The following is a 27436-nucleotide window of genomic DNA, read 5'->3' on the forward strand; positions in this document are numbered from 1 at the left end:
CGCGAGCTCCACCCTCCATGCATTCTGGGAAATGTAGTCTATAATCTGTAACTCGCTGATTGGGAAGTCAGGGTTGGAGGGAGGCGCCCATTCTTTGGCCCCGCCCCTGTGCTGACCCCGCCCAGGTTGCCTAGGAGACAAGGAACGCTGACTCTTGGGAGGTGTGGCGGGAACTCCTCCCAGGCGGTCTCCTCAGAGCGCGGCCATGGAGTGCTTCGAGAGCGCCTGCCACGACAGTCAGCCGCACTGGTTCGAAATTGGGCCCCTGGACGTGCTGGAGCGCAAAGGCTCCCTGACGCTGCGCTCCCGCCACAAGAAATACTCCAAGCCGGTGCTGGTGTCCTGCTGGTGAGCGAGCGCCCTGCCCTCCGGGGCTGAGGGAGAAGCGCAGACTGGGCAGGGTGGAGAGGGCAAGGGAGACGGTGAGAGAAGGGGAGAAAACCACGAAGGAAAAGGCGAAGCCAGAGAGACGGGCGGGGAAAGAGGAGAGCGGGGAGCGGAGAGTCGAGGAGGGGTCCCGGGTGGGAGTGGGTGCGGGCGGCCGGGGAGGAGGGCGGCCGGGGAGGAGGGCGGCCGGGGAGGAGGGCGGCCGCGGAGGAGGGCGGCCGCGGAGGAGGGCGGCCGCGGAGGAGGGCGGCCGCGGAGGAGGGCGGCCGGGGAGGAGGGCGGCCGGGGAGGAGGGCGGCCGGGGAGGAGGGCCGCGGAGGAGGGCGGCCGCCCGGGCTCAGAGCAGGGCTGTGGGGCTGAGCCCTGCGGCAGGCTGGCCCCCAGGAGGGGAGGTGTGTTCTAGAACCAGTCCCCCCCACCCCCGCTGGGCCCCAGGCCGGCTCACGCCCCCGCGGCAGAGAGGGCTGGTTCTCGAACCGTCGCTCAGGCCGCCTCACGGCCTCACAGAAGGGAGGTCTGTTCTAGAAGCAGCGCCCAGCCCACTGTACCCCAGGCCCCTCACCCCAGGCAGGGAGGTCTGTTCTGGAAGCAGCGCCCAGGCCGCTGTACCCCAGGCCCTCACCCAGGCAGGGAGGTCTGTTCTAGAAGCAGCGCCCAGGCCGCTCCCTGGCACAGTCGCACGCTGGCATGTCCCCGCGAAGGCCCAGGGAAGTGGATTTGTTGTACGCTGAGGACATTTTTCTGTATAGTTCGTTGGCCACACTTAGCTAGGAGACTTACTGCACCCCAGGGCTGTGTGCTCCCAGGAAAGCCAACAGGCCTCACGGGGTCCTGTTCCTCCTGGCACCAGGGCTGGCACCAGGGCTGCTCCTCGGGCCTCACGGGGTCCTGTTCCTGCTGGCACCAGGGCTGCTCCTCGGGCCTGACGGGGTCCTGTTCCTGCTGGCACCAGGGCTGGCACCAGGGCTGGCACTAGGGCTGCTCCTCGGGCCTGACGGGGTCCTGCCCTCTGCGGGAGTGTCCCTCAGCTGCTTCTTAGCCACTGCGAGGTGTACTCAGTTCACTTGCTGTGCGTTAGGCCTTGGACTTGGGATTCATTTCGAGTCCCTCTGTTGTTGGGCACACATGCAGTGGTCAGCAGTAACACTGTTCCACGCCACTGGGAAGAAACTGAGGCCTTTGAGGTGCAGGGAGCAGTCTGGCTGCAGGTCAGCTTCCCTGGCCCGAACCTTTGATAAATGTAATTGGCCCTCCACATTCACACATTCTACACCTGCTGATTCAACCAACAGCGGATCACAAGGCATTTACTTAGTTTACACTTCAAGCAGAATTTTTCTGGTGTTTTTCCCTAACCAATACAGCCTAAAGAGCATTGACATGATGTTACGTTGTGTTCGTTATCACACGGCGTCTAGAGGTGTGGTACAGCGTGCAGGAGGCTGTACCGTACCGGGCTGTGTGAACGTCCTGTGACATCCCACAGCATCACTGGAGGGGATCATGCTGTCTATTGCTGGGCCCAGAGAAGCTGGAAATCCGAAATTGGAAGTGTGGTTTCTGTGGGATGTAAATCATTTTTGCACCATCATAAATTTAAATCATTGTTAAGTCTGTCTTCAGTTGGAGACCTCGGTATGATCATTAACTGACCTCTTCTGGAACATTCTAATTGTTATTGAATCTGTATGTTTATTCTCCGCACTTGAGCTTTGCTGTTGTTCCCTTTGGCCTTGGCCCCTGACTCGCTGCGAGGGCCCTCTCAGTCCGTCTGAGCTGTGGCGTGGGGCCTGCAGGGACCCTTCAAGCCGGGCCCCGGAGGCCCCGGACGCAGGGCCGTAGCTCCATGGGAAGGATTTGCAGCATGTGGGGAGAAGTGAAATCACAACCTTGTCTACGTTGTGCATGTGCCTTGCAGAAGAGAGAACAATTTTTCACTCTAGACTTGAGGTTGAACCCTTGACATGCATGTGACACCTGCTATTTCTCTTAGATGAACTTTCCTGCCTGTTTTGAACTCAGCATGAGGTAAATAGATGTGGAACCTAAAGCTAAGCTGGGAAAGAAAAAATTCCCATTTGCCTTTGTGTAGAGCCGGACTCATGGACCTCAAGCAAAATCCCCAGCTCTCTAGTCGCTCTGTTTTCCCATAGGGATTTGAGTCATCACTTCGCAGTAACTGAGAGAAACACCATTGCAAAGGGCCTGCTTTGGTTCTGCGCTCCCGGGGCTGTGAAAGTTGGGTCGTGTACACCGCACATATCAACAGCAAACCACAGGGAGCCGTTGGGGAGATCGGGCTGAGGGGCCTAGAGAGTGAAGAGTGAGGGCGAGACACTGTGTCCGTCCAGGTGCTGTGCTCATACTGATGATTGCAGAGGGACGGAGTGGGAGCAGGGGCACTTCAATTTTCTTTTTTAAAGATTTATCTATTTTTATTGGAAAAGCAGATTAACAGAGAGGAGAGGCAGAGAAAGATCTTCCATCTGCTGGTTTACTCCCCAAGTGGCTGCAATGGCCGGAGCTGAGCCGATCTGAAGCCAGCAGCTTCTTCTGCAGCTTCCCCACAGGTGGAGGGTCCCAAGGCTCTGGGCCGTCCTCCACTGCTTTCCCAGGCCACAAGCAGGGAGCTGGGTGGGAAGTGGGGCTGCAGGGATTAAAACCAGTGCCCATGTGGGTGCGTGCAAGGTGAGGACTTTAGCCGCTAGGCCACTGCGTCACAGCAATTCCAAACAGCAGTTTCTTACTTAACAAAAGCATATTTTCAAGTATTAATAGTTACAGTTTTCTTTTCTGAACTCTAGAAAATAACCTTTGCTCTAATAAATAGAGAGGAGGAGGAGAGAGAGGAAGGTCGTTATCCAATGATTCATTCCCCAAGTGATTGCAACAGCTGGAGCTGAACCAATCTGAAGCCAGGATCCAGGAGCTCTTTTGGGTCTCCCACGCAGGTGCAGGGTCCCAAGGCCTTGGGCTGTCCTTGACTGCTTTCCCAGGCCACAAGGATGGAACTGGATGGGAAGCAGAGCTGCCGCGATTAGAACCGGCGCCTGTATGGGATTCTGGTGCATACAAAGCTAGGATCTTAGCTGTTAGGGTACCATGCCGGGCCCAGATTCTTGCTTTTGTTAAAATGTATCTGTCTGAATTTTAAAAAGATTGGAAGTATATTCACCATATAAGATAAACATTTATAGATGGCAAATTTATGGATTATTTGTCCTTTTTTTTTCTCTCTGCTACTTGTATGTTTGCCATAATGAACATGTATTATTTTTTCTTAAAATTTTTATATCGCTTTCTACAGCTCTTCCCCTGCAGCACATGTTGAATGATCAGAGCGTTGACACTCTGTGCAGTCTGAGTCATGCTTCATGGTTTATTATGAGCCTTTTAAAAATATCTTTTTAATTGCTAGTTTATGTTGGATGAAAGGGATGCTGCCTACCACATTCATTTGGTTTAACTACCCTTTAATTCTTGTCTGTGCTCCGTAATGGTGGCTCCTACGCTACAGTTATTTTTAATCTAGTCCTACAGCCTTATTCCTCAATGTACGCACATGACCTACAAATGCTTTTGAATGGAGTAGTTTTCCAGGGATGGGCTTTATTTCTTGTTTTTTTTTTTTTTTTTTTCAAGCTGGAATCCAGGAGACCCTGCCTCCTTTTGTCCCAAGTATATTTTGTTTTTCCAATGCTGGACTCTTTGTGCAGTGTTCTTCTGAACAGTGATGTCTGCAGGCTGTGGTGCCACGACTGTGTGATGACAATGGTGTGCAAGATGAGCCCTTAGAAGGGAGGGTGCATGGGACAGACACAGCCGCATGGGCCTAAGAAGTCATCGCTGCAGCTCAGTGCCTCTGCCTCCAGCCAGCTGCCTTCCTGATCCCCGATCTGCTCAGTGGGCTGGGTTAGCCCCCAAAGCTCTCTCCCTGCTGGCATGCTGTTGCAGGATTGAGATAGTCTCATTTTGTTGTTGTTGTTGTGTTCTGCCTTTGATTTACTGGCAACCTCTTTCCAGGTAAGAGTGTAGGGGCTGAGGGTGGAGGTGAGGAGGGTGTGTGGCTGCGGACCTAGGGTGTTCTCTCATTGTTGTTCTTAGACACACATCTCTGGGTTAAGGGAGTCCACCCTTCATTTGTCATTTTGATAGATATGCCAGCAAATAACAAGACCTTGGCATGTAAATCAATGATTTGTCCATGAAATCTTTAAAAGGGTCTTTGATATTATGGGTCTCATCAGAAGATACATCTGCCTCCCAAGGTGATTTTCTTTGAAAGGCCTTGATAGCAGGTAATTGTGAAGCCTGCTGGAAAAGGTATCTTCCTCTTCCAGTTGGGGCTCCATTTACATTAGAATATACAATAATTGACAGTGTGGCTGTCAGTTACATTCATAATTCTAAAATTGCAAGTTAATACATTCCGTCATCTGGAGTCCTAACTAAACATTTTTAACATCTTTAAAATCTGCAAAGAAAATGTGTCTGTTGTCAAGTAACCAGTGGTAGACTTTGCGCGGTCCTCATCATTCCTTGTTAGATGTTGCTCACACTGAAGCGCTCTGCAGCCAGTGTCACACACACGGATGCTGGGAGGTTTCCCACTCAGGAGGGGGCTTAGATTTCCTGCAGAGACACGTCCGTCTCTGTGCCATCCTGGCCCTGTCCACGGGCTCTCTGCAGGCTGACCCCAGGACAGCCTTTATTTTTGTGGTCACATCTGAAAGCTTTTGCGTTCAGCATTTATATGAATGTGACAATAGCAAAATAAGAATATTCAATCTGTCAGTCAAGACTTAATGAGCATTCATGCTATGTCAGACTATGCTAGTTACAAAGATCCCAAAGATGAATAAAAAATAATTGTCTAAGAAACTCTCAGGCAAATGAGAAGCCAAATAATGCGATCATAGTTGTAAAACAGAGCGAGTGGCAGGGCCCTGATGCAGAGGTGGCACTCCGCTTCCCCTCGTAGACATGGGAACACCAGTACTGCGTGTAGCTTGGTCCCCTTTCCAATGAGGAGACTGTGACCTAACTCTCCTGACAGAACACCTGCTCTCTGGCTAAGGGAAGCCCGACGAAGCTTTGGGGCCCTGATTGATCTGTGACTCCGGACTTGAGCTTCTGTAACTCACTTTACTCAGAAGGGGATTGTAGACTTGAGCTGATACGGAGTTGCTCAACTCTTAGGGAGGGAACCCCAATCTCCAAAAGTTGCCCAGTGAGACTGAGCAGCTCACCTTGGCAAGCCATGGCTTGGGAGCACACTACCTTAGACGTAGGGGAACAGCAAGAACAGGTCTTGAGGGCGTGGTGCACTATAGGGCTTCTGGCCTGAATATGTTGGGCAGCTGGCCTGATGTGGATCTGCTGAGGCTTGGCCCTGCTGACCTTAACCCTCTTTGAATCATTCCAAGTAGTGTTTTTGACAACAAAATCCTGGTTCAAAATTCATTGTTATATTATTTTTTACTTCATTTCTATCCCATCAGCACCTCTATTCCTAGTTCTGTTCATAGTCTTGAAAGACAAAATTACAAAAAAATATTAGTTTAAAGATCTAACCAGCTTTTGTGGTCTGGTTGAGAAAACTAGTCCAAAGCAGGGGTTCCCTGGGGTGCTAACAGTGGTTACACAGACCAGGGGACCTGGGGTGCTAACAGTAGTTACACAGAGCAGGGGTTCCCTGGGGTGCTAACAGTGGTTACGCAGAGCAGGGGTTTCCCTGGGGTGCTAACAGTGGTCACACAGAGCAGGGGACCTGGGGTGCTAACAGTGGTTACACAGAGCAGGGGTTTCCCTGGGGTGCTAACAGTGGTCACACAGAGCAGGGGACCTGGGGTGCTAACAGTGGTTACACAGAGCAGGGGACCTGGGGTGCTAACAGTGGTCACACAGAGCAGGGGACCTGGGGTGCTAACAGTGGTTACACAGAGCAGGGGTTTCCCTGGGGTGCTCACAGTGGTCACACAGAGCAGGGGACCTGGGGTGCTAACAGTGGTTACACAGAGCAGGGGTTTCCCTGGGGTGCTCACAGTGGTCACACAGAGCAGGGGACCTGGGGTGCTAACAGTGGTTACACAGAGCAGGGGTTTCCCTGGGGTGCTCACAGTGGTCACACAGAGCAGGGGACCTGGGGTGCTAACAGTGGTTACACAGAGCAGGGGTTTCCCTGGGGTGCTAACAGTGGTTACACAGAGCAGGGGACCTGGGGTGCTAACAGTGGTTACACAGAGCAGGGGTTCCCTGGGGTGCTAACAGTGGTTACACAGAGCAGGGGACCTGGGGTGCTAACAGTGGTTACGCAGAGCAGGGGTTTCCCTGGGGTGCTAACAGTGGTTACGCAGAGCAGGGGACCTGGGGTGCTAACAGTGGTTACACAGAGCAGGGGACCTGGGGTGCTAACAGTGGTTACACAGAGCAGGGGACCTGGGGTGTAAAACTGTAATTATTGCAGTGCCACAAATTTAAGTGTGATTCATGGTATATAGCCTTTATCCCTTAATGGACTTTTCATTTTGTCTTAAGGCACAGGGACAGAGAAGCTTTTCCCAAAGATTATGATATAGAGGGCCCCAAGGAAGTGAAAAAGCTGTGTAATTCAACGTACTGGCGACTTGGAAGTGATGAGCCCCGGGTAAGTACCTGACGTTCATTTCTTGGTTTGGGTCTGATGAGCAAGTGAAATGATGAGCTCTCACCGCTTAGGTTAGTTACTCGGGCAGGTAATGCAGCCCTGTGTGCTTCAGGAATGTTAATTATGAATTGTACCAGCTTATGATGTTACAGTGGACATTAAACAAAGTCAAGCAAGTAAGATGCTGAACACAGTGCCAGGCACACGGCAAGTGCTCAATGCGTGCTTCTTGTTACGATGCTGGCGCTGCGTCTCCAGGAGCGCCTTGCCAGATGCCTCCTTTAGCCCCACGGGAGCCTGTGGGGGAGGTGTTTTGATGTCTGTTTTACAGAGGGAAGGACCAAGGCTCCTAGAGCTTAAAAACATCTTAAGTGAAGTCACACAGGTAAGGAGTGGTAGAATGAGTTTAAATCCAGACCTTTGGTTTCAAGTCTTTTCTAGTTGTTAAGACAGCTGAGTTGGGAGTCTTCAAGTGTGGCTTAATATTCTCATAACATTTGCATGACCTACTAACAGAAAGAGCTTTCACTGCCAGGGCCCGCCGAGTGTCTACCCTGGCAGGGAACTGAGGGAGGCCAGGGCCCCCCGAGCGTCTACCCTGATAGGGGAGTAATGTTTCACAACATTGGGGTTACCCTGTTTCAATATATATTTTTATGCATCATAGTATTCTGGGGCATTTTGTGTTTGCATTTTACTTGGATTTGATTCACATTCTACATAAGTATACCCAAGTGCATTTCAAGCGAGCCGAAATCCTCAGAGGTACTTCTCAGCTTACAGGGCCCCAGGAGCCTGTCGTGGTCACAAAGGACTTGCCCCATTGCCTGTGTTGCTCTGCAAGATGAACACGTTAGAATGACATAAACGTGAGAACCTTTGAAAAGCTAAAGAAAGACCATTCCTGATTCAGCACCAGAATCCTGTAAAACCAACATGGTTAAGAGCAGAACACATGATACTGCGTTATTGAAGGAAAAGCATTGTTTTTTTTTTAAAGATTTATTTATTTTTATTGGAAAGGCAGATATACAGAGAGGAGGATCTTCCATCCGATGATTCACTCCCCAAGTAACCACAACAGCTGGTGCCACACCGATCCGAAGCCAGGAGCCTGTCTCCTCTTCGGGTCTCCCACATGGTACAGGGTCCCAAGGCTTTGGGCCGTCCTCAACTGCTTTCCCAGACCACAAGCAGGGAGCTGGATGGGAAGTGGGGCATTTGGGATTAGGACCGGCGCCCATATGGGATCCTGGTGTGTGCAAGGTGAGGACTGTAACCACTAGGCTACCGCGCCGGGCTCAGGAAAGGCATTCTTTTTTTTTTTTTTTAAGATTTATTTATTTATTATTACAAAGTCAGATATACAGAGAGGAGGAGAGAGAGAGAGAGGAAGATCTTCTGTCCGATGATTCACTCCCCAAGTGACCGCAACGGCCGGTGCACGCTGATCCGAAGCCGGGAACCAGGAACCTTTTCCGGGTCTCCCACGCGGGTGCAGGGTCCCAAAGCATTGGGCCGTCCTCGACTGCTTTCCCAGGCCACAAGCAGGGAGCTGGATGGTAAGTGGAGCTGCCGGGATTAGAACCGGCGCCCATATGGGATCCCGGGGCTTTCAAGGCGAGGACTTTAGCCGCTAGGGCACGCCGCCGGGCCCCGGAAAGACATTCTTAAGTGTAAAAGAATAAAGAAAATCATGAGGAATTTTATTTAAAACATTTTTCTTGAACAGCGTCTGTGTCAACAGCAAGGTAACTTTAGAACTGATGGGACAACATTGATCAACAGGATGGTTAATAGTAGCAATATTATAGTCATTTTGGATTTTAAAATGGCAAAGAAATGAAAAGCAAAGTGTAATATTTGCTATTATGAATAGATTAAAACAACTAAAGAAGAGATGATGCTAATTAACAAAATCAGAAAATAAATGAGACATTATGATATGTGACATAGAAATACTGAGGATCGTAAGACTATTTAGAGAACCTAAAAGCATCCCAAGAAACATACTAAGACTGAATCTTAAATTCAGTAGTCAGACAGACCCATAACAGAGATCCAATGAGTAGTGAAGTCTCCTGTCCAGGAAAAGCCCAAGACTAGGTGCTTCCAAAGTTGAATTCCACCAAACATTTGGAGAACTGTTGGCATTCTTTCTCAAAGTCTTCCGCAAACTGGGAGGTAAGCAAACATTTACAAACGCATGGATGATGTGAAATTGTCCATTTGCTGATGACATGAGCTTACATAAAGAAAATACTATGGGCTGGCACAGTGGCCTTCAATGCTCGAATCCCGCGTGGATGCCAGTTCAGATACCAACTGCTTTACTTCTTTTTTTTTTTTTTAAGATTTATTCATTTTATTACAGCCAGATATACAAAGAGGAGGAGAGACAGAGAGGAAGATCTTCCGTCCGATGATTCACTCTCCAAGTGAGCTGCAACGGGCCAGTGCGCGCCGATCCGAAGCCGGGAACCTGGAACTTCTTCCGGGTCTCCCACGCAGGTGCGGAGTCCCAATGCATTGGGCCGTCCTCAACTGCTTTCCCAGGCCACAAGCAGGGAGCTGGATGGTAAGTGGAGCTGCCGGGATCAGAACCGGCGCCCATATGGGATCACGGGCTTTCAAGGCGAGGACTTTAGCCGCTAGGCCACGCCACCGGGCCCCAACTGCTTTACTTCTAATCAAGCTCCCTGCTAATACCCCTGGGAAAATTAGTGGAAGATGAGCAAAATGCCCGGGCCCCCACACCCCACACAGTAAACCTGGAAGAAGCTTCTGTCTCCTGACTTCAGTCTGGCCTAGCCCAAGCCAGTGTGATGATTTGGGGAGTGAAAGTGGATGAAAGAGCTCTCTCTTTATCTGTAACTGTACCTTATAAATAAATCAATTAAAAAATCTTAAAAAGAGAAAATCCTAGACTACACCCCCAAACCATTAAAACTGATAAATGAATTGTAGGATATAAAATCCATTTATGCCAATCAGTATTGTACCCACACATACTAACAATGAACTTCCTGAAAAAGAAATTAACACAATTTCATTTACAAGAGCATTAAAAAAGTCCTGAAGAATAACTTCAAATGGACCCGGCGGTGTGGCTTAGCGGCTAAAGTCCTTGCCTTGAATGCCCGGGATCCCATATGGGCGCCGGTTCTAATCCTGGCAGCTCTACTTCGCATCCAACTCCCTGCTTGTGGCCTGGGAAAGCAGTCGAGGACGGCCCAATGCTTTGGGACCCTGTACCCGCGTGGGAGACCCAGAAGAGGTTCCTGGTTCCCAGCATCCGATCGGCACAGCATCGGCCCGTTGCGCTCACTTGGGGAGTGAATCATCGGAGGGAAGATCTTCCTCTCTGTCTCTCCTTCTCTGTATATCTGACTTTGTAATAAAAATAAATAAATCTTAAAAAAAGAATAACTTCAAACGTAAAAGTAAAAGATCTGTACACTGAGTGCTTACCATGTTCATGAAATGAATTAGTGACACAAATGGAAAGATATTAGGTGTTTATTATTTGAGTGAATTATTATTATTAAAATGCTCACACTACCCAGGTGTCTTAAGATTTTAATGTAATCCTTATCAAATTCCCAGTGTCAGTTTTTATTAAAAAATCCTAAAATTCATATGCAATATGTAAATAGTCAAAAATAATCTTGATCAAGAACAAGGTTTGAGGCGTCACATTTCTGATAGCACAAAACCGTGGTAATCAAAACAACATGGTACCGGCATAAAAATGATAGTTTTCTTTCTAGAGAGCTCAGGTGAAAAAATTCACACTTTCCACAAAAGTGTCAGGAACATACCGTGGAGAAAGAAACGAAGAGAAAGTGAATTTTCACATGTGGAAAAGTGAGGATAGTGAAACAGACCTGTGTTTCATCTGTTATGCTCAAAATGGATTTAAATACTTTAGCAATAAACTTCCATACTGCTAAGAAAGCAAAGGAAAAATTCTGTGATATTGGTCTGAACTGGGTACCAAATGAAATCAGTAAAATTGACCTATAGAACACTGGGCAACACAGCTTAGAAACTGGCCCCAGGCCCCTGTGCGGTGGCCTAGCAGTTAAAGTCCTCGCCTTGAACGCACCAGGATCCTATATGGGCACCAGTTCTAATCCCGGCAGCCCTGCTTCCCATCCAGCTCCCTTGCTGCGGCCTGGGAAAACAGTTGAGGACGGCCCAAAGCCTTGGGCCCCTGGGTCCCTGTGGGAGACCTGGATGAAGCTCCTGGCTCCTGGCTTCAGATCAGTGCAGTACCAGCCACTGTGGTCACTTGGGGAGTGAATCATCGGATGGAAGAACTTCCTCTCTGTCTCTCCTCCTCTGTGTATGTCTGCCTTTCCAATAAAAATAAATAAATCTTTAAAAAAATGAAAGTGGCCCTAAGGAGAGAAATCTGTTAATCAGAACAGCAATGAACCCAGACATTTATGTAATCCTACAAACATTCCTCTATTTAGAGAAGTTAAAATATACCATCTCTGAGAACGATAAACTTTGGGTTGAGTTATAAGCAATACTTTCCTTCTTCTAGTTACAACCAATTGATTTTTATTTTACAAACAATATAGCCAGCTGTCACCATTTTTACATATTTACAATGAAAAGATTGATAGATATATTACTTATTTTGAAATGTCATCTGAAGTCAATAATTAAATATATTTCAATGAAAGCATACTTTAATAACCAACTACTTTTGGAAATCAGTTTTTTTCACCTATGTGGCTTCTGTTTTTCTAGATTTGGATATCAGAAACACAGGAACAGATGTCACAAGCTTGTTTAAACAGAGATTTGGTTGAAAGAAAGAAAAAACCCTTATTAAATGAGGAAACATTATGCTCTGGGATAATTGGAAGGTATTCTTTTGTTTTTTTTTAAGTAATTATTTATTCATTCTTGTTTGAAAGGCAAAGAAGGACAGAGGCAAAGAGAAAAAGATCTTCCATCCACCGATTCATTCCCCAAGTGGCCACGAACACCTGGGCTGGCCGCAGGCCGAGCCCGCAGCTGGAACTCCACCTGGTTTTCCCTTATGTATAGCAGGGCCGGAGCACACAGGCCGCCGGCTGCTGCTCTCCCAGGCGCATTCGCGGGGAGCTGGACTGGAAGCGGAGCACCTGGGACTGGAAGTAGCACTTCATACGCAGTATTGGCTTTGCCCCTGGAAGCATTCTTAGTATTTTCTTCTGCTTACGGAACATTTCAACGCAGGATGGCCTGTGCTTGCAGGAGAGACGGGGGCGGTGTGTGGACAGCTACGTATGAAAGGAGCACATCAGGCCTTTTCATATCAGACCGCCACGTTTTTGCTGGTGCTATTTCGTGTGTCGTGTACTGCACGATGTTCTTACTCTGGGACCAATTAAAAGGTTGCTGCTGCTTTGTATTTTTTCCCTAGCCTAAGGTTCTGAGCATTCAACTGGGAACTCCAGACCCACAGTTTCCTTGTGGAAGTTTGTGTGTGTGTGTTCAACCTTCAGTTATTTCATCTGTAAAATCGCAATGTTGAAAGTAATTACTTTTAGACCAGGTGCTGTGGCCTAGCAGCTAAACTCCTCGGCTTGAACACGCCGGGATCCCATATGGGCACCGGTTCTAATCCTGGCAGCTCCACTTCCCATCCAGCTCCCTCCTTGTGGCCTGGGAAAGCAGTCAAGCACGGCCCAAAGCCTTGGGACCCTGTACCCACGTGAGAGAACCGGAAGAGGATCTGGGCTCCCGGCTTCGGATCAGCACAGCACTGGCCGTTGCGGTCACTTGAGGAATGAATCATCGGACAGAAGATATTTGTCTCTCATCCTCTCTACGTATATATGACTTTGCAATAAAAATAAATAAATCTTAAAAAAGAAAGTAGTTACTTTTATAGAGTTTCTCTGAACTTTAAATAAAATTGGGTACTAACTGTGCCCGAGTGCCTGACATGTGTAAGAATGACAGGCTCAAAGAACCATTAATCTAATTAATCGCTGTTATATCGTTGCCTTGTACTGTTTTATGGCCTGCAGAAACAGTTTAAACTAGCAATCTGGCTATTGATATGTCTCAGTGTCCGCAGAGATGGAGGTTCCTAGAGGTCTGGGCTGTTCCTGAGCCTTCCCTGCAGTCCTGCAGCTGCCGGCACCACCATTCCAGGGGAGCAGGTGCCGGAGACTTGGCCTCGTAGTGTAGTTCCTGGAAATGACAAAATTCTAAAATGTCTGTGTACTGTTGGAATAGTTTATTTTAGCCCCAAGCATAAAAAAATCACAAATATAAAAACTATTTAAAAAATGCTTACAAAGATTTAGCCCTACATGAGTTGTGTGTGACTTTGGAAGTTTAAAGAAGGCAGTCTGACATGTTTTGTAAAAGTTGCCATCCTGTTTCCAGGGACACCGGGTCGCCTGCCACAGGCTTCGGAGCTGTCTTCACTGTCCATCCACCGGACTGGAGGAAAATGTAAGTCACCACGCGGCTGCACATTACACAGGATGCTTCCTGGTTGGGAGGCTGCGAAGCTGAGGTCAGCGTGCCCTTTGCGTGACTTCGCAGGCTCTCCGAGTTCATGCAAGAGTTTTCCATCCGTGTGCACAGCATTCATCATCCGGCTTCTTGAGTATCCCTAGCCACCAGGTGGGGAGCCAGAAGTGTTTCAAATTTTGCAATTTTCACAGCATTTGGAGCATTTATGTATGCATAATGATGTGTTTGTCCAAAGCCCCAGTAAACTCTGTTTCATATACATTTTGTAAGTGTGGCCTTACTTCAAAGTGTGGTCTTTGAACTCTCCCACTCACTGAAATGTGTTTGTAATCCCCACATCGCTGCTCATGGTGCTGTTGTTTTCATTTGTGGAGATGTGCAAGTTGAGTCATTTAATCTGTGAGCTCTCAGCTGAGAATCTACCTCTGCAAGTGGTACTCTACCTTTTTGTGTCAGCTTGTGACCACTGGACACAGGGTCCTCCTCTTCACCCTCTGTTTACGGCCAGGTTTTCCAAGTCTTGATGCGGTTCTGAGCTGTGACTGTGTTTCTAAGTGCCAGAAAGACGTAATGTGGGTTTTGATCATCTGGTGAAATGCTGTGACTGTAGGCATGCAGGAACATAATTGTGTATTTTCCCTAAGAGCAATGGTTTAAGAACTTGCTAACGCAGTGTTCACAGCAACAGAGCCTTGTTGTGGACATTGAGGGTTGCCTTTGAGGCAGGAGGCTTCTGTATTTATGGACACTATAAAGATAAATGAAGTGGAAATATACTTATGAGCATGGCAAAACTCAAAGTGTTGGGTTGTTCGTTACAGGTTTGTTGCAAAGATGTATGTTAGTATATGAAAAAACCAGTTACCAGTGGTAGATGCCTGTACGGCAAGTGATCTGCTTAGACTTGTGAGAGAACCCTTTCATTTATAAACTGCTACTAGGTTAGGAAAATTTTCCTGGTTTATTTATTTTTGAGTTACTGTGTTTTTTTGTTCCTTCTTCTAATTTGTTGGATTTCTTGTCCTGGTGCTGTAACTTTCTTTTCTCCCCCCTTTTTGTCTTTACTTACTACTCGATACTCGATTCCTTCAACCCTACTGTTGAATTTTCATTTTGTTTTCTGAATCAGTTTTTATTAATAGGATTTATTTATTGCTTCATGACCACAACATATTACCTATCAAGAAAGATTAATGATAGTTCCTTTTTCTTTGATTTTCTTCCTGGTCTCTGTTTCTCCAATACACATTTTTCTGTTACACATTATTGTTTTTTTTCATGATCTAATTCCAAAGATTAGGGACTTCTGCTGCTCCCCTGCCCTCCCACACACTGTATTCCCCTGCATTATACAGTGGCGTAGTCTTTCAGCCGTGTGACATCATTCTTTTTGCAGAAGGAAGAAGAGACAGTGTCTATATCCGTTTAGTGAAAGTTCATTCCTTGCTTCTTGGCGTTACTAACTCAGATTCAGCCCTCTGATTTGATCAGCACATGTGACGCCCGTCCTTGGATCTGGCTGCCAGGAAGCTAGGCGCAAAGGTATCAGCTCCTCCTGCAATGAAACAAAATGGAACCCTGGCCTTTAAGATTCCTCTTAGCTTAGCACACTGTGCTTTTGCAGGCTTGGCACTCCATCTTGTCATCGTTTCATACACGTTGCCATGGGTGATGGTGATGGTGCTGGCACAAATGCTTTAACTAATGCTGTGGGTCTAACGGTAGTTTCCGTATTGGATTTCTTTTACTTCCTGGTGTTGACCTCAGAGTGCCTCTAACTGCAGCTGTTGGAGGTTGTAGAGGGTGCGTGTGGCTGAGTGTGGGTGGTTCTGGGAGAAAGCCAACTGGCTAACTTCCATCACTCTTGCAGTGTCGTGGTACCCTGGTAAGTTCACCAGCATCTGGTCTTCAGTCTTAAATGTCCAGGAAGACCCTTTGATCTGTGCTTCAGCATTTATCTGACTCATGGAGAGTGACATGTGCTCATTAAACTGAAAGGAAAGCCAGAATTCTAATTAGTTAATTTATGGTGAGAAATAAAAATTTCACACAACGCTAGACAGACATGGCAGCCTAATAAGAGTGTTGTTTCTGTGCGTAAAGACAGGGGGAGCCCAGGAGGAACTGGAACACTCTTCAGTGTGTGGGATCCCAGCAAGTGGAGCTGCTTCCATGATCACAATGATTAATGCCCACAGACTCTGCCTTGTCTGATTGTGATTGGACTCATTATGTTTTAGCAAGTGACAGATGCATGATTAATTTTTTCTTGGACAACAGTGGAACTTATTAAGAGAGTACTGGAGTGCCTCATGGAATTATGGGAACATCAGAGTTGACTGGAATCAGGATTAGGTGGTCTCAAAGATTGTCTTCCTGTTGGCTTGGCTCACTTTGTCTGGAGACCAGTTTGGGATATTGTGTCTCACAGTTCCTGTTTCAGTAGGGAGGCTGGCTCTTTCTCCTGAGCTTCTGTTGGAAAGGGAGTTCTGAATGCAGGTCTCTGATCAGATCATGGCTCAGAGGCTGGTGTCCATTCCTGTCAGCAGTAGGCAGGCAGGAGTGCTTGAGAGAGCCGCATCCGGAGGCCTGTGGCTGGTGCTCCCTGAGAGGCATTGCCAGCTGCCAGTGATCTGTCCAGAGTCCTGACCTTGATGTCTTCCAGCTGCCGTCTCAGAACCAGGTCTCCCACGAGCCAGGGCACGTCTTCCCTGAGACAATGGCAAGAACAAATGCCTTTCTTGTCTTCTTGGCTCTTTCCTGAATTTCTATGACAATTATTTCCCTAGTGGATTTTTTCTGCAATAAATATCAACTTTTTTTAAAAAAAAAGATTTATTTATTTATTTTTATTGGAAAGGCAGATATACAAAGGTGAAGAGAGGGAGAGGAAGATCTTCTGTCCGATGATTCACTCCTTAAGTAACCACAATGGCCGGATTTAAGCCAAGAGCAGGAGCTTGGTCTCTCAAGTGTAAGCAGGGACCCGAGCCTTTGGCTGCCCTTCCTGCTTTTCCAGGCACATTATCAGGGAGCTGGATTGGAGAAGAACAGCTGAAATTCGAACTGGCACCATGTAGGATGCTGGCATTGCTGTACCACCATGCTGGCCCCTTAACAGTGAGTGAAGCTGTGTTCAAAAACGTGTATTGGAAGTGGAGTATCTGGGACACAGACCGGCACCCATATGGTAACAGGTTGAGGGCTAACCTGATACACCACCCACTGGCCCTTGGTGTAGACCATCTTATCTATGGGAAAAAATGCTTTCAGTTTGTTCATTACGATTATTGTGCTTATTTTTCCAGTTTTGCTGCATTTTCTCTAAGTGAAAATGCTGATCGAGGACTTCTGTCACTGACTAAAAATACTTTTGGGGAGGATGTTTGTGAGCTGAATTTTGGTTTTTGTTTCTTGCATTCTCATATAGTTACCCATTTCTGCTCATTTTAAGTATGTTGGATTTGTGTGTGCTCGTGGCTGTGCTACCCAGTGTTAATGAGAAGTTTGGGCCGTTTGCTCAGCATCCTAGTTCAATTTTGGCTCTTCTGTGAGAACTCTGATCTGAAGTGTGACGAAGTGGCACTTTGTGGGTGGCTAGGACTATGAGGGACAGAGGCCGGCCATTATTGCAGTTTTGTCCTGCAGCTCTACAGTCACTGATTTCTGGGGTTCTGCCATTTCTTGTCCTGAAATGACCCCGTATTCCCTAGAGTCCGTGCTGTCCCATGGCTGCTGGGCAGGTCTTTCGTCCTTTCTCGAAAGGCCGTGGTTCAGAGCCTCTCTTCTCCTGCTACTCTCCGCATCGGCCGTCAGGGCACAGTGCTGTTTCTGGAGGCACTGACGCTGTGCCGATCCGTCACTAGCAACCTCCTCTCTCACACAGGCTCTGCCCCTGCCTCTCTTCTGGCTTTACTGGATCATCCTGCCTGCCTCCATGCACGCTGGAATTTGTACTGTTTCCTAAGCTCTGTAGTACTCACATGTGGTATTATTTGCTTTTGTTAAATAAAAATGAGAGAGAACCACTAAGCTCCTTTGAGTAACTGCCACAGACCAGGCTAAAAATCAAAATGGATCTGTTCATACTTGGGCGCTTCCTCACCAAGCTAACACTTAGCCCGGCACCCGACCTTCCCACAAATCAAGATTAGAGAGAGAGCAGCCAGCAGGCTCATTGGCTTGGGCGTGGTGCTGAAGTCCCCTGTGCCTTAGACCCTGTGCAGTAATGGGAACCTGAAGCCATCAGAAGTGAACCCCGTGTCTTCCGGTGTGCTCTCTCCCTGTCCCCCCACTCACCGGGAAAGGGACTTTGAAGTGGTCACTGTGCGTTTCGGGTTCAGCCTGCTCTGTCTCTGAACCCAATCTTTGTCTAGTTCACTGGGGACCTTATTTAATCTTGTGGAATGAAGTGTTACTTAATCCTATAGTCTGTAACAAAATCAGTTAAATTAAGGTTTTTGAGGAAAGCTCTTGCAGTTTTGTGCTTTGGCACTTTTTTGTCAAGCTCTTTGTTTTTGGAGGATTTGCAGTTAAGGGGTCTGAGCAATTGAGGGGTCAAGGAATGTGTTAGTCTGTCTCTGTGATGGTCAGTTGGTCGTTCATCTTATGTTTCATATACTTTTATTTCCAGACTTTTTTTCAGAATAATTTTTAGGTACAAAAGCATGTGCTTGAATTTTTAAAAAAATTCCAACTTGATGTTCAATCTGAGGCCATGTTGCCACTGCTTTGTTTAATCCCTTTACCTTCATTGTGATCCTAACATATTTAACTTTACTTTTACAATTTGAATTTCGTTGTGAGAGGAAATGATTTTTCTCCTTTTGCCTCTTACTCTCACTGAGTTGTATTAGAGTGTCCGTTTTTATACCCTGCTGTATTGGTGCAGCAGTCCAGCTGCTTGTTGGCACACCTGCTGTGTTGTGTACTGAGCGTTAGTGCTTGGGTTTTAGTCCTGGCTCCTTCCTGCCACGCTGGACCCTGGAGAAGCAGGTGCTTGTCCGTGTGGTCGGCCCCTTGCCGTGCTCATGGAGCCTTGACTAGTCGCTTCTGTTCTCGGCTTCGGCATGGCAGATCTGGAATCTGTGGGCATTTAAGGAGTGCACCAGTGGATGGGAGACCAATCTGTGTCTCAAAACAAAATTAAATAAATACATTTAGCTTCCTGCTAACGTGCACTCTTGGAGACAGGCATCTGGGAAATCACTAGGGCACTGCCGCTGGCAGCAGCTATTGGCTGTTGGCTCCAGGCTGGCCCACCTACACGGGAGGTCTCCTGGCTCCAGGCTGGCCCACCTACACGGGAGGTCTCCTGGCTCCAGGCTGGCCCACCTACACGGGAGGTCTCCGGGCTCCGGGCTGGCCCACCCACCTGTACTGGTTGCAGGGATTTGGCATGTGAAGCAGATGAAATATCTTTCTGTTGCTCTGCCTTTAACATAAGTAAAAAGAAACTTTAAAAAAGACTATGAATTTCTAAACATGGTTCGGCTTAAGGTGTGTGAGACATGTGGTTGGGTTTTGACAAATGGAGACTAACTGGACAAACGTGCTTGAGCTTGAGCTCTTTGGCGCCTCAGTACCTACTCCAGGGTGCTGCAGGGTCAGCTGGCTCAGCTCTGGATTGCCAGGCCACCGTAAGAGCTGCGGAGGGAGTCAAGTTCATTCAGCTCCTTCGACAGATCTGTGATGTCTGCACCCTCTGATTCAATCAACTGTGGATATTTTTTTAAGACTGTATATACACATATTTAGAATGGCAAGGCTTGGTAATTTTCTGAGAGGTAGAATTACATAGAGAGAGAGGAGAGAGGTGACCCATTTCCTGTTAACCGATCACCGTGTCTGTGTGCGGTTAGGAGTTACAAACGAGGGGCGATTCTAAACACACAGTCTTGCGCCTTTTAGGATTTCACTTGATACTGAGGTTCTTCTTCATTTTTATTCCTGAGTTTCTCGAGTCTGGCCAGGTTTGTGCACAGGAGGGTGTGGCCATGTATTCTAGCATTTCTGTGTGTTTAGAACTTGGGATGTTTGGTAGCTTGGTTCACCTGGCTATCTTCTAGGACCCTTTTAGCTTTTGTCTGGTACAACTCATGGTTCAAAATGGTTTCAGAGGGAGGATCTGCGAGGTGACGAGGATTCGTAAACTTCAAAGCACCCGCACTCAGGGACTTGCAATTCAGTAAGCACGCATATCTCCAGTACAGGAAAGAGGTGGGTGAGACTACAGTCAGGTGCAGGAGTGCTGTGTGGGTGCTGGGTGACACTGTCAGTGCGGCTTTGGGATGGTTATGAGGTTTAAAGATTTAGTTAGGGCACTTCTTCTTGGAATGTTATTATTTAATGTAAAGGATAAAGATTTTAAGCATCTCTCCATCTGAAGTCATTTTATTTTCAAATGTTGACTTATCTCTCTTAGGTATATGTTGACAACCTATGCGGAAGAATACACTCCACCACATGACTATTCGTCCCGTGTGAGTACAAAAGCGGTGTTCCAATGGACTTACAGTGACTCATTACACCTAGGGTAGATAGTCAAACTTTGGAAGAAGGGAGAAGTAGTTGTGTGGTGTTTTATATTTATTTAGAGATATTAGCTTGTTTTATGGTTAGGATTTATGTTTGATAATTACATATATGGCGAGTACATATCGCGTTGTTGGAATGTATTCTTCATCTTCTTCATTGTCTTGCTTCATTTGCTCTCCACTCCGAAGCTAGTTTATCTGGAATGAGAAGCTACCTTTCTATTCACTGGTGTTACATCAACTCATGGGAATTTGTCTTAATGTAGCTCTAGAAAATGTATATGATTGGTGGTAATGTGAATATATTTGTATTTCAAAAATTATTCCAGAGCAGACATTTGGTACTGCAGTTAAATATCACCCGGGTTGTCCGCATGCTGTATTGGAGTGTGTAGGTTCAAGGCCCTACTCCATTTCTGACCCACTAACACACTGTAGGAGGCCGCAGATGAAGGTCCAGGCACCTGGCTTCTGCCACCTACAGGACAGATGGGAATGGGTGCTGGGCCCCAACATGGGTCTCGCTCAGCCCCGGCTGCTGGAGCCGTTAGGAAGGGAGCCTGACTTGGTCCTGCTCAGCCCCGGCTGCTGGAGTGTAGGAAGTGAGCCAGCAGATGTAAAATCCTTTCCTGTGTCTGTCTTTCAACTAAATAAAAAATAAATAAAACTTAAAAAGAAAGTGACGTCTACATCAAAGACAGGAAGATGCTTCCTGTTAGCTTTGTTCTTAAAGTCTTAAGTGTAGTCCGTATGAGATAGAAGTAAAAGTGTAATTAACGGTAAGGAAGATTATAAAAACATCCCTTTAATCCTGCGGTCAGATGATTATCTGCTTAGAATCACCATGGTGTTAAACTGAGAAATAATTAGAATGAAGGCGATAATAACTTTCATTTGTATCGATACAAATCAGTAAATTATAAAAGAAAAAATAACCAAATTATTATGGAAACACAAATTTCAAATCTTTTTTTAATAAGCGAGGATTTACTTATTGGTTTGAAAGGCAGAGATAAACACAGGAGGAGAGACACATGCCAACAGAGTTTTCAACTGCTGGGTTACGCCACTAGTGGTAGTAATGGGGCCAGCCGACGATGGGAGCCAAGAACTTCACCATGTCTCCCATGGTGGTGCAGTGACCTAAACACTCTGACCTTTCCCCCCGACTCTCCTTGTTAGTGGCAGCGTCCTAGGTACTTGGGTCATCTCCCCTGACTCCCCAGGTGTACTCGCAGGGATCTCGATAAGAAATAAAGCAGCTGAGATGGGAGCCAGTACTTATTTGGGGTGTCACAGGTAGAGACTTAAAATGCCGTGCCCCAATGCCAATCCCAAATGCTTTTGTAATTTTAAAGATTAATTTATTTCAAATGCAGATCTCTCTCACACACACATACATACATACAGAGAGAAAGAGAAGGAGAGAGAGAGCTCTTCCATCTACTGGCTCACTCCCCAAATGGCTCCAAGTGTCCGGGCTGGGCTCTCTCCATCAGGGTCTCCCTGGTAAACAGCATCCCGGGCCATCTTCTGCTGCTTTCCCAGGAACATTATCAGGGAATGGATCAAAGTGGAACAACTGAGATTTGACATGGCTCTCATAAGGGATGCTGGTGCCACAAACAGCTATTTAACTTCTTTCTGTGCCACCACCTCAGTCCCACAAAATACTTTCATATGGAAAATTGTGTCAAGCATAACAAAATAGGACAGTCATTTCCCTCACAAAGTTGGCTTATGTTCCTGTTTGTCCCAGTTACTTCCCCAATCAAGAAGTAAATGTTTCGCTGTCTCTTGAATGTGCCCGATTTGATCGAGAAAACATGATGGAAATGACCTTGTGCAAGCTCTAAGCCTACTCTTCAAAAGATTGCTACTGGAGCCAGTCCTGGGGCACAGTGGGTCATGTCATAAAGTTCAATGCCAGCATTCCAGGTGGGCACTGGTTCAAGCCATGGAGACAGAAATATCACAGCACATGTACTGGTGTGCTTGAAACACACAAAATTCCTATCACCTTGAATAGCACAAGTGATCCTAGAAAAATGGTCAAAAGACATATTTACCAATACAGGCAATTTGCTAAATATGCAATAATAATTACAGGAAATAATAACTACAGGATAATAACTACAGGAAAATAGCTCATTTGTTAAGTGGAATTTTGGCATATTGGTTAAGCTTTCACTTGGGACACTGCACTCCATGTCAGAGTGCCTGAGATGGAATCACACCTCTGCTTTGGAACCAGCTTCCTGCTAATGCGCATTCTGGGAGGCAGTGGATAGTTCAAGTTCAAGTACTTGAGCCATTCACAGGGGAGACGTGGGTGGGGTTCCTGGCTCCTGGCTCCTGGCTCTTGCCTGGCCCAGCCCTGTCTTCAAATAGTAAGTTTCAAAAAACACTCAATTTACAAATAATAAAACATGTCCTTGGGTCATCTCTCCCAAGGACATGTTTTTATGTCTCAAAAAACATAAGGAGTTTTTTGTTTTGCTAATGAAGCTTGCAATATTTAAAAAAATAGTACTTGATGCAGTAAAGATGGGGTGAGTTGGGAATTCTGGTATGTTGCCAAGAAGATTATAAACTGTTCTATTTATCGAATGTAGTTGGCAGAATGTGTCATGGTACTGTGCGACTTAACAATCCTCCTTCTAGGACGTTTTCTCAAGGGGAAATAATTCACAGGACTATAGTTTATACCAAATATACTTATTAGTGAGTTACGTTAAGGAAAAACTGGAAAACTACCTATACATTTAGTATTAGTAGTGATGATTAAATATGCTGTAATCACATTATGCAATGTTTTGCAGCCTTTATAAAGTATATGGATAATTCTTACTACATTTTCAAAGTTAAGAAAAACATTAAGATTAAAAGTGTTAGCTGAATTACATGAAAATATAAAGAAAAAAACTAGAAAAACTCCACATGCTAGTGAAGTTGGTCTTTAGTGCTGAGATTCTTGGTGGTTTTGTTTATCTTTACACTTTGTAGCATTTTCTGATTCAACAAGCATGCTCATTTGTAACCACAGAAACCCAAAGGAAGCAGACGTATTACCTAAAATGTGTCTGTGTGGCTTGGCTTTCCTTTTGAACAAAAGGAGGGTGCAAGATACTTCATTAAAAACTCACAAAGTTCAAGGAACTCAACGTAATAAATGAAGGGTGTGAGATATATTCTCAAGGCACACAAACCCCTTAGCCTTTGTGTTATATATTCATTATTTTGAAACTTTCTGCATTATGTCTAATATTTCTCACATTGCTCCTCTATTAACAGCACAGCATGTAACATCAGGCATTTGCTTTTATTTACAAATTTTTCTTTTTTCATTTCTAGTTTCCATGCCAAGTAATCGATCTTGAAGCATGTTTTTAGCACAGCTTCCAATAATCACACTGAATGCTTGCCTTATGTTGTTGTAGGATACCCAAAAGTTTTACATTGTCCTAACAGTTGATTACATAATAACAGATCAGTGACTGATCTGTGACAAAGATGTTACCATGCACAGAGCAAATGAGTGATTCCCAAAACACTGATAAAGAAGTAAAGTGTTTGCTGGAGACTTTCTTACCTTAAATAGTCTGCCATTCCATCAGTCTGCTGCCCTTGCAATTAGATCATTCATGAGGAAATCTGAAATATTTGAATATCATCCCAGATGTGCATGAATTGAGACTTTTTCTCTTATGTTTACTTAGTTCATGTTTATACGAAATGAGACAACCGTGCAGGAAGTGAAGGGAATGCTGGTCATCAACCCGTAGCTGTAGACATCCACAAGGAGTTATTTACAGTGTGAACTGCAAGAGAATTCCAGGCGTTTCTTCTGAATCCCACATCTTAAGCTGCCTGCTTAGCACAGCTTATATCAATGTCTGCTCAAGATTTCTTAGCAATTTTTCTGTCAACTCCCAAAGAATCAGACCAGTTGGAAAGTTGAGAAAGATGTTAGAGGATTGGTCCGAGGGCTGATTTTTTGACATGTGGACCTTCATGTTGTTTAAAGACATTTCATTTTATTTGAAAGGTAAAGAGAGAGAAAACACACAGAATATTTTTCATTGGCTAGTTTACTGTTCCTGTAGCAACAACGCTGGGCCCAGGCTAAGTCAGGAGCCTCGCGTGTGGGTGGCCTGGGCCCGGTGCTTGGCTTAGCACATGCTGCCTCCCCGGGCATGCATTAGCAGAAGCTGAAATAGAAAGGGGCTGGGGCTCAGATCCAGACAGTGCTCTGGAAGTGTGCATCCCAAGTGACACCTTAATGGTTGCACCAAACGGCTACCCCGTCAAGGGAGCCCTGAGTAAGAGAAAGGCAATCAGAGGGTCATGGCAGATAGGGGACCCAACACACAGCTAAGGAGAGGAACTAGTTCAGTCAGGGCCTCACAAGCACAGGACGCCGAAGCATCAAAGAGCAGAGGTGACAATGTGAAGGAGTAAGGTCCTCTTACATGGAGAACAATGATCAGAGGGGATCTATCAGAACGTATGATTGCACAGGACGGACAGAGTTTAATTTGTGGCCTTGGGAATTTGTTTCTAGTATAGAATCAAATCAAATGCATTGACTTGAGAATGTGAAGAAATGGAAAACCATTACATTTGTAATATAGATATTGATAATCCACCTACAAAATGGTGAGAGGCAAAGGTGGGGCCAAAGACCAGGACTGAGAGCCAGGTCCTCACTGCAGGGCACACAGCTCCCCCTGCAGGTTAGTGGCTTTTCCTGGCCCTGTGACTACCTTTTGGGTACGTGTAGTTGGTCAGTATCCAACAATGAAGTGCTATTTCCTAAATGGAGCTGGTTTTCAAAGCTCTTTCAAGGCATATAAGTGCTTATAAAGCAAAACCTTTGCATAACCTAGTTCATTTGGAAGCAGAAAGTGGAGGATGCCTTTAGTAGAGAATGTTTAGAAGTTGGTGTACATTGCAAGTTTACCACAGGAGCTCTATATAGTGTCACACAGTGAAAGCTGTACATTTGTTTCATGATTATTTCTGATCGTTACAGTATTGACCTGTTCAGGGTTATAAGTACTGGTATTGACATGGCATTGTAAAATATTGGAGATAAGCGTGGTTTCAAGTTTCCTGGGACCATACTGGCCCTTCCTTCTCTGGAGTCTTAGGTTCAGGGCTGCATTGTGACTTCTCAAGGACTAATACTTTTGTGTTATTACAACTGAACTGGTATAAAGACAAATTAACCCAAATTGAATTATATTATTTTTTAATGTAAGGCAGCTTAAACAGCTATGCCACAATGCCCACTTCTCAAGTTGATTTCTAGAGCTGGTTCACCAATAGAGCTAGCACTGTTCACGGGAGATACTCCGTGTAACGCTGTCAATGGGTAATAGCTTCTTCTTTAGTTTTCCCAGTTTCGGAACTGCTCCATTCAATGCATTCATTCTCTGTTCACTACCAACATCCCTAAATGTAATTCCACATACCTTAACATTAATCCTTCTAAGTGAACAAATAAGAGGTTCTTAGCATATATAGGATTGTACAATCAGCACCATAATCGATTTTGAAGCATTTTCATCACTCAAAAAAAAAATTGTGCCTGTGAACAGTCACCGACCTATCCTTCTCTTCTTTCCATGTCTCACCCCCACTAACTTGCTTTCATGTCTCTATGTAGATGCCTTTTTTTAGAAATTTCACCCAGGAAATTATACCATATGCGATCCTTTGGTTTAGCTTCTCACTTATCACAGTGTTTTCCATGCTCGTGTGTGCTGTAGCATGTGTAAGTACTTTACACTTTCATTGTCATTGAGTCATTTTCCTAACACACAGTACTTCCTCTCATTGTTGAGCTCATAACATGAACCCCTCTCTGCCTGTCAGATGAGTCAACGTGTTCATCTTGCACACAGTATGACCACAGCAAGGGTGGGAATGAGGTCATCTGTCTCTAAGAGGAAGTGGTTTGGGTCAGTGCTACTCGGGTCTCATTTACAGAAGCTAAACCAAGTCAACCACCCAACCAAAGCAAACGCGCAAAGAAGAAATAGCGCCCCTCATGACAAAAGGGAAAGTCTGAACTCTATGAAATAGTGACAGAAATATTGTGTAGCTTATATTTCTTTGTATCTCTCAACTATTAGACGTTTCCGGAATGAAGATGAGTTTTATGAAGTGACAGACTTAGTTTATACTTCTACCTTAGTCACTTATTATTGGCTTTTCGAAAATTATTTCTGCGATATTTAAGCAAACCATAATTTCTTATGTGTAAAATAAAAGTGATAATTCATCCCTCAGAGGCAGTTTATGGATTTTAGGATGTGTGAACACTGAAGTGCCCTGCCCAGTGTCCAGTGAATAAATGGACGCTGTCATGGCGGACCATATGGCTAAGATGTTTGACGAAGTCAGTCTGGGAATAGAACCAGTTTGATATTATTTCTTTCTTGCGTAGCTTTGGTGATTTAATTCCAATATTATTTCAGTTCTTTAGAATTAGAATAAATTTAAACAGAAATTAGATAATCAGTTAAAAGTCTTCATGTTCTATGTCTGCCATCTCCCCTGAGGTAATCAGAAAGAGCCAATTTTTCCTTTGGAAAATAATAATGATAATGTGTCACTTTATTATAATTATGATTTTAGGAAATATCCGGGAGATAAATTTCTTAAACACTGTCTTAGGTTATATGGATGCAATGTCTCAAGAATAAATCTTAGATTGGCATTTAGCATTGTTACGGCAAGTATGACTTCACAGCAGTTATTAAAGATGTAACAGGATATTATTCTCTGGAATGATCATAACTTTTGTTAGCAAATGAAGTGGTGAATGCTTGTGAAGTTATAATTGTTTTGGTTTTATTTAGATGATCATAAAATGTAAATTACTCTTTAGGGTTTAGAAAAATTTCAGATGTACAACAACTTATCTTTTTTAGTTTTATAAATAAAACAACCTTGGGATTCTTCTTCCAGGATTTAAAATATTTATAATAAATGCAACAGCCCTTTTTTCCCTTTGAGACATTAATATACTGTTCCTAATTAATTATTAAAATTATCCTTTGGTCATAGAAATAATTTGATGAAGATAAATGTTCGGCGACCCTTCCTTTCACGTACCTGAGGCACTCACTGTTCCGTTTCTCGTGTCTCTCTTCCTATAGGCTCACTGCCGTCCAGATGAATATTCAGTAGCCCACAGGAAGTGTCGCTCTCAGTTCACAGATCTAAATGGTTCCAAAAGATTCGGTATCAACACCTGGCATGACGAGAGTGGGATTTATGCTAATTCATGTGTGAAGCGAGCACTCTGCCAATCCAGGGGAGGGCCTATTGTTCCCTTTTTAAAATAATGTGTGAAATTAGGTTC

The 27436-nt window shown here is 45.4% G+C and overlaps 1 protein-coding gene across 1 annotated transcript; it reads left to right on the forward strand.

Moving 5' to 3' along the window:
• The first annotated feature begins 172 nt into the window (after positions 1-172).
• Positions 173-27436, forward strand: CFAP95 (cilia and flagella associated protein 95). Its single transcript, XM_004591842.3, has 6 exons — positions 173-348; positions 6925-7033; positions 11798-11916; positions 13433-13501; positions 19950-20007; positions 27231-27436. Exons 1-6 carry the CDS (start codon positions 206-208, stop codon positions 27417-27419), a joined length of 687 nt encoding a protein of 228 aa, XP_004591899.2. The 5' UTR covers positions 173-205; the 3' UTR covers positions 27420-27436.

This window comes from Ochotona princeps, chromosome 31, assembly GCF_030435755.1.
Source record: "Ochotona princeps isolate mOchPri1 chromosome 31, mOchPri1.hap1, whole genome shotgun sequence".
Classification (NCBI taxonomy): Eukaryota; Metazoa; Chordata; class Mammalia; order Lagomorpha; family Ochotonidae; genus Ochotona; species Ochotona princeps.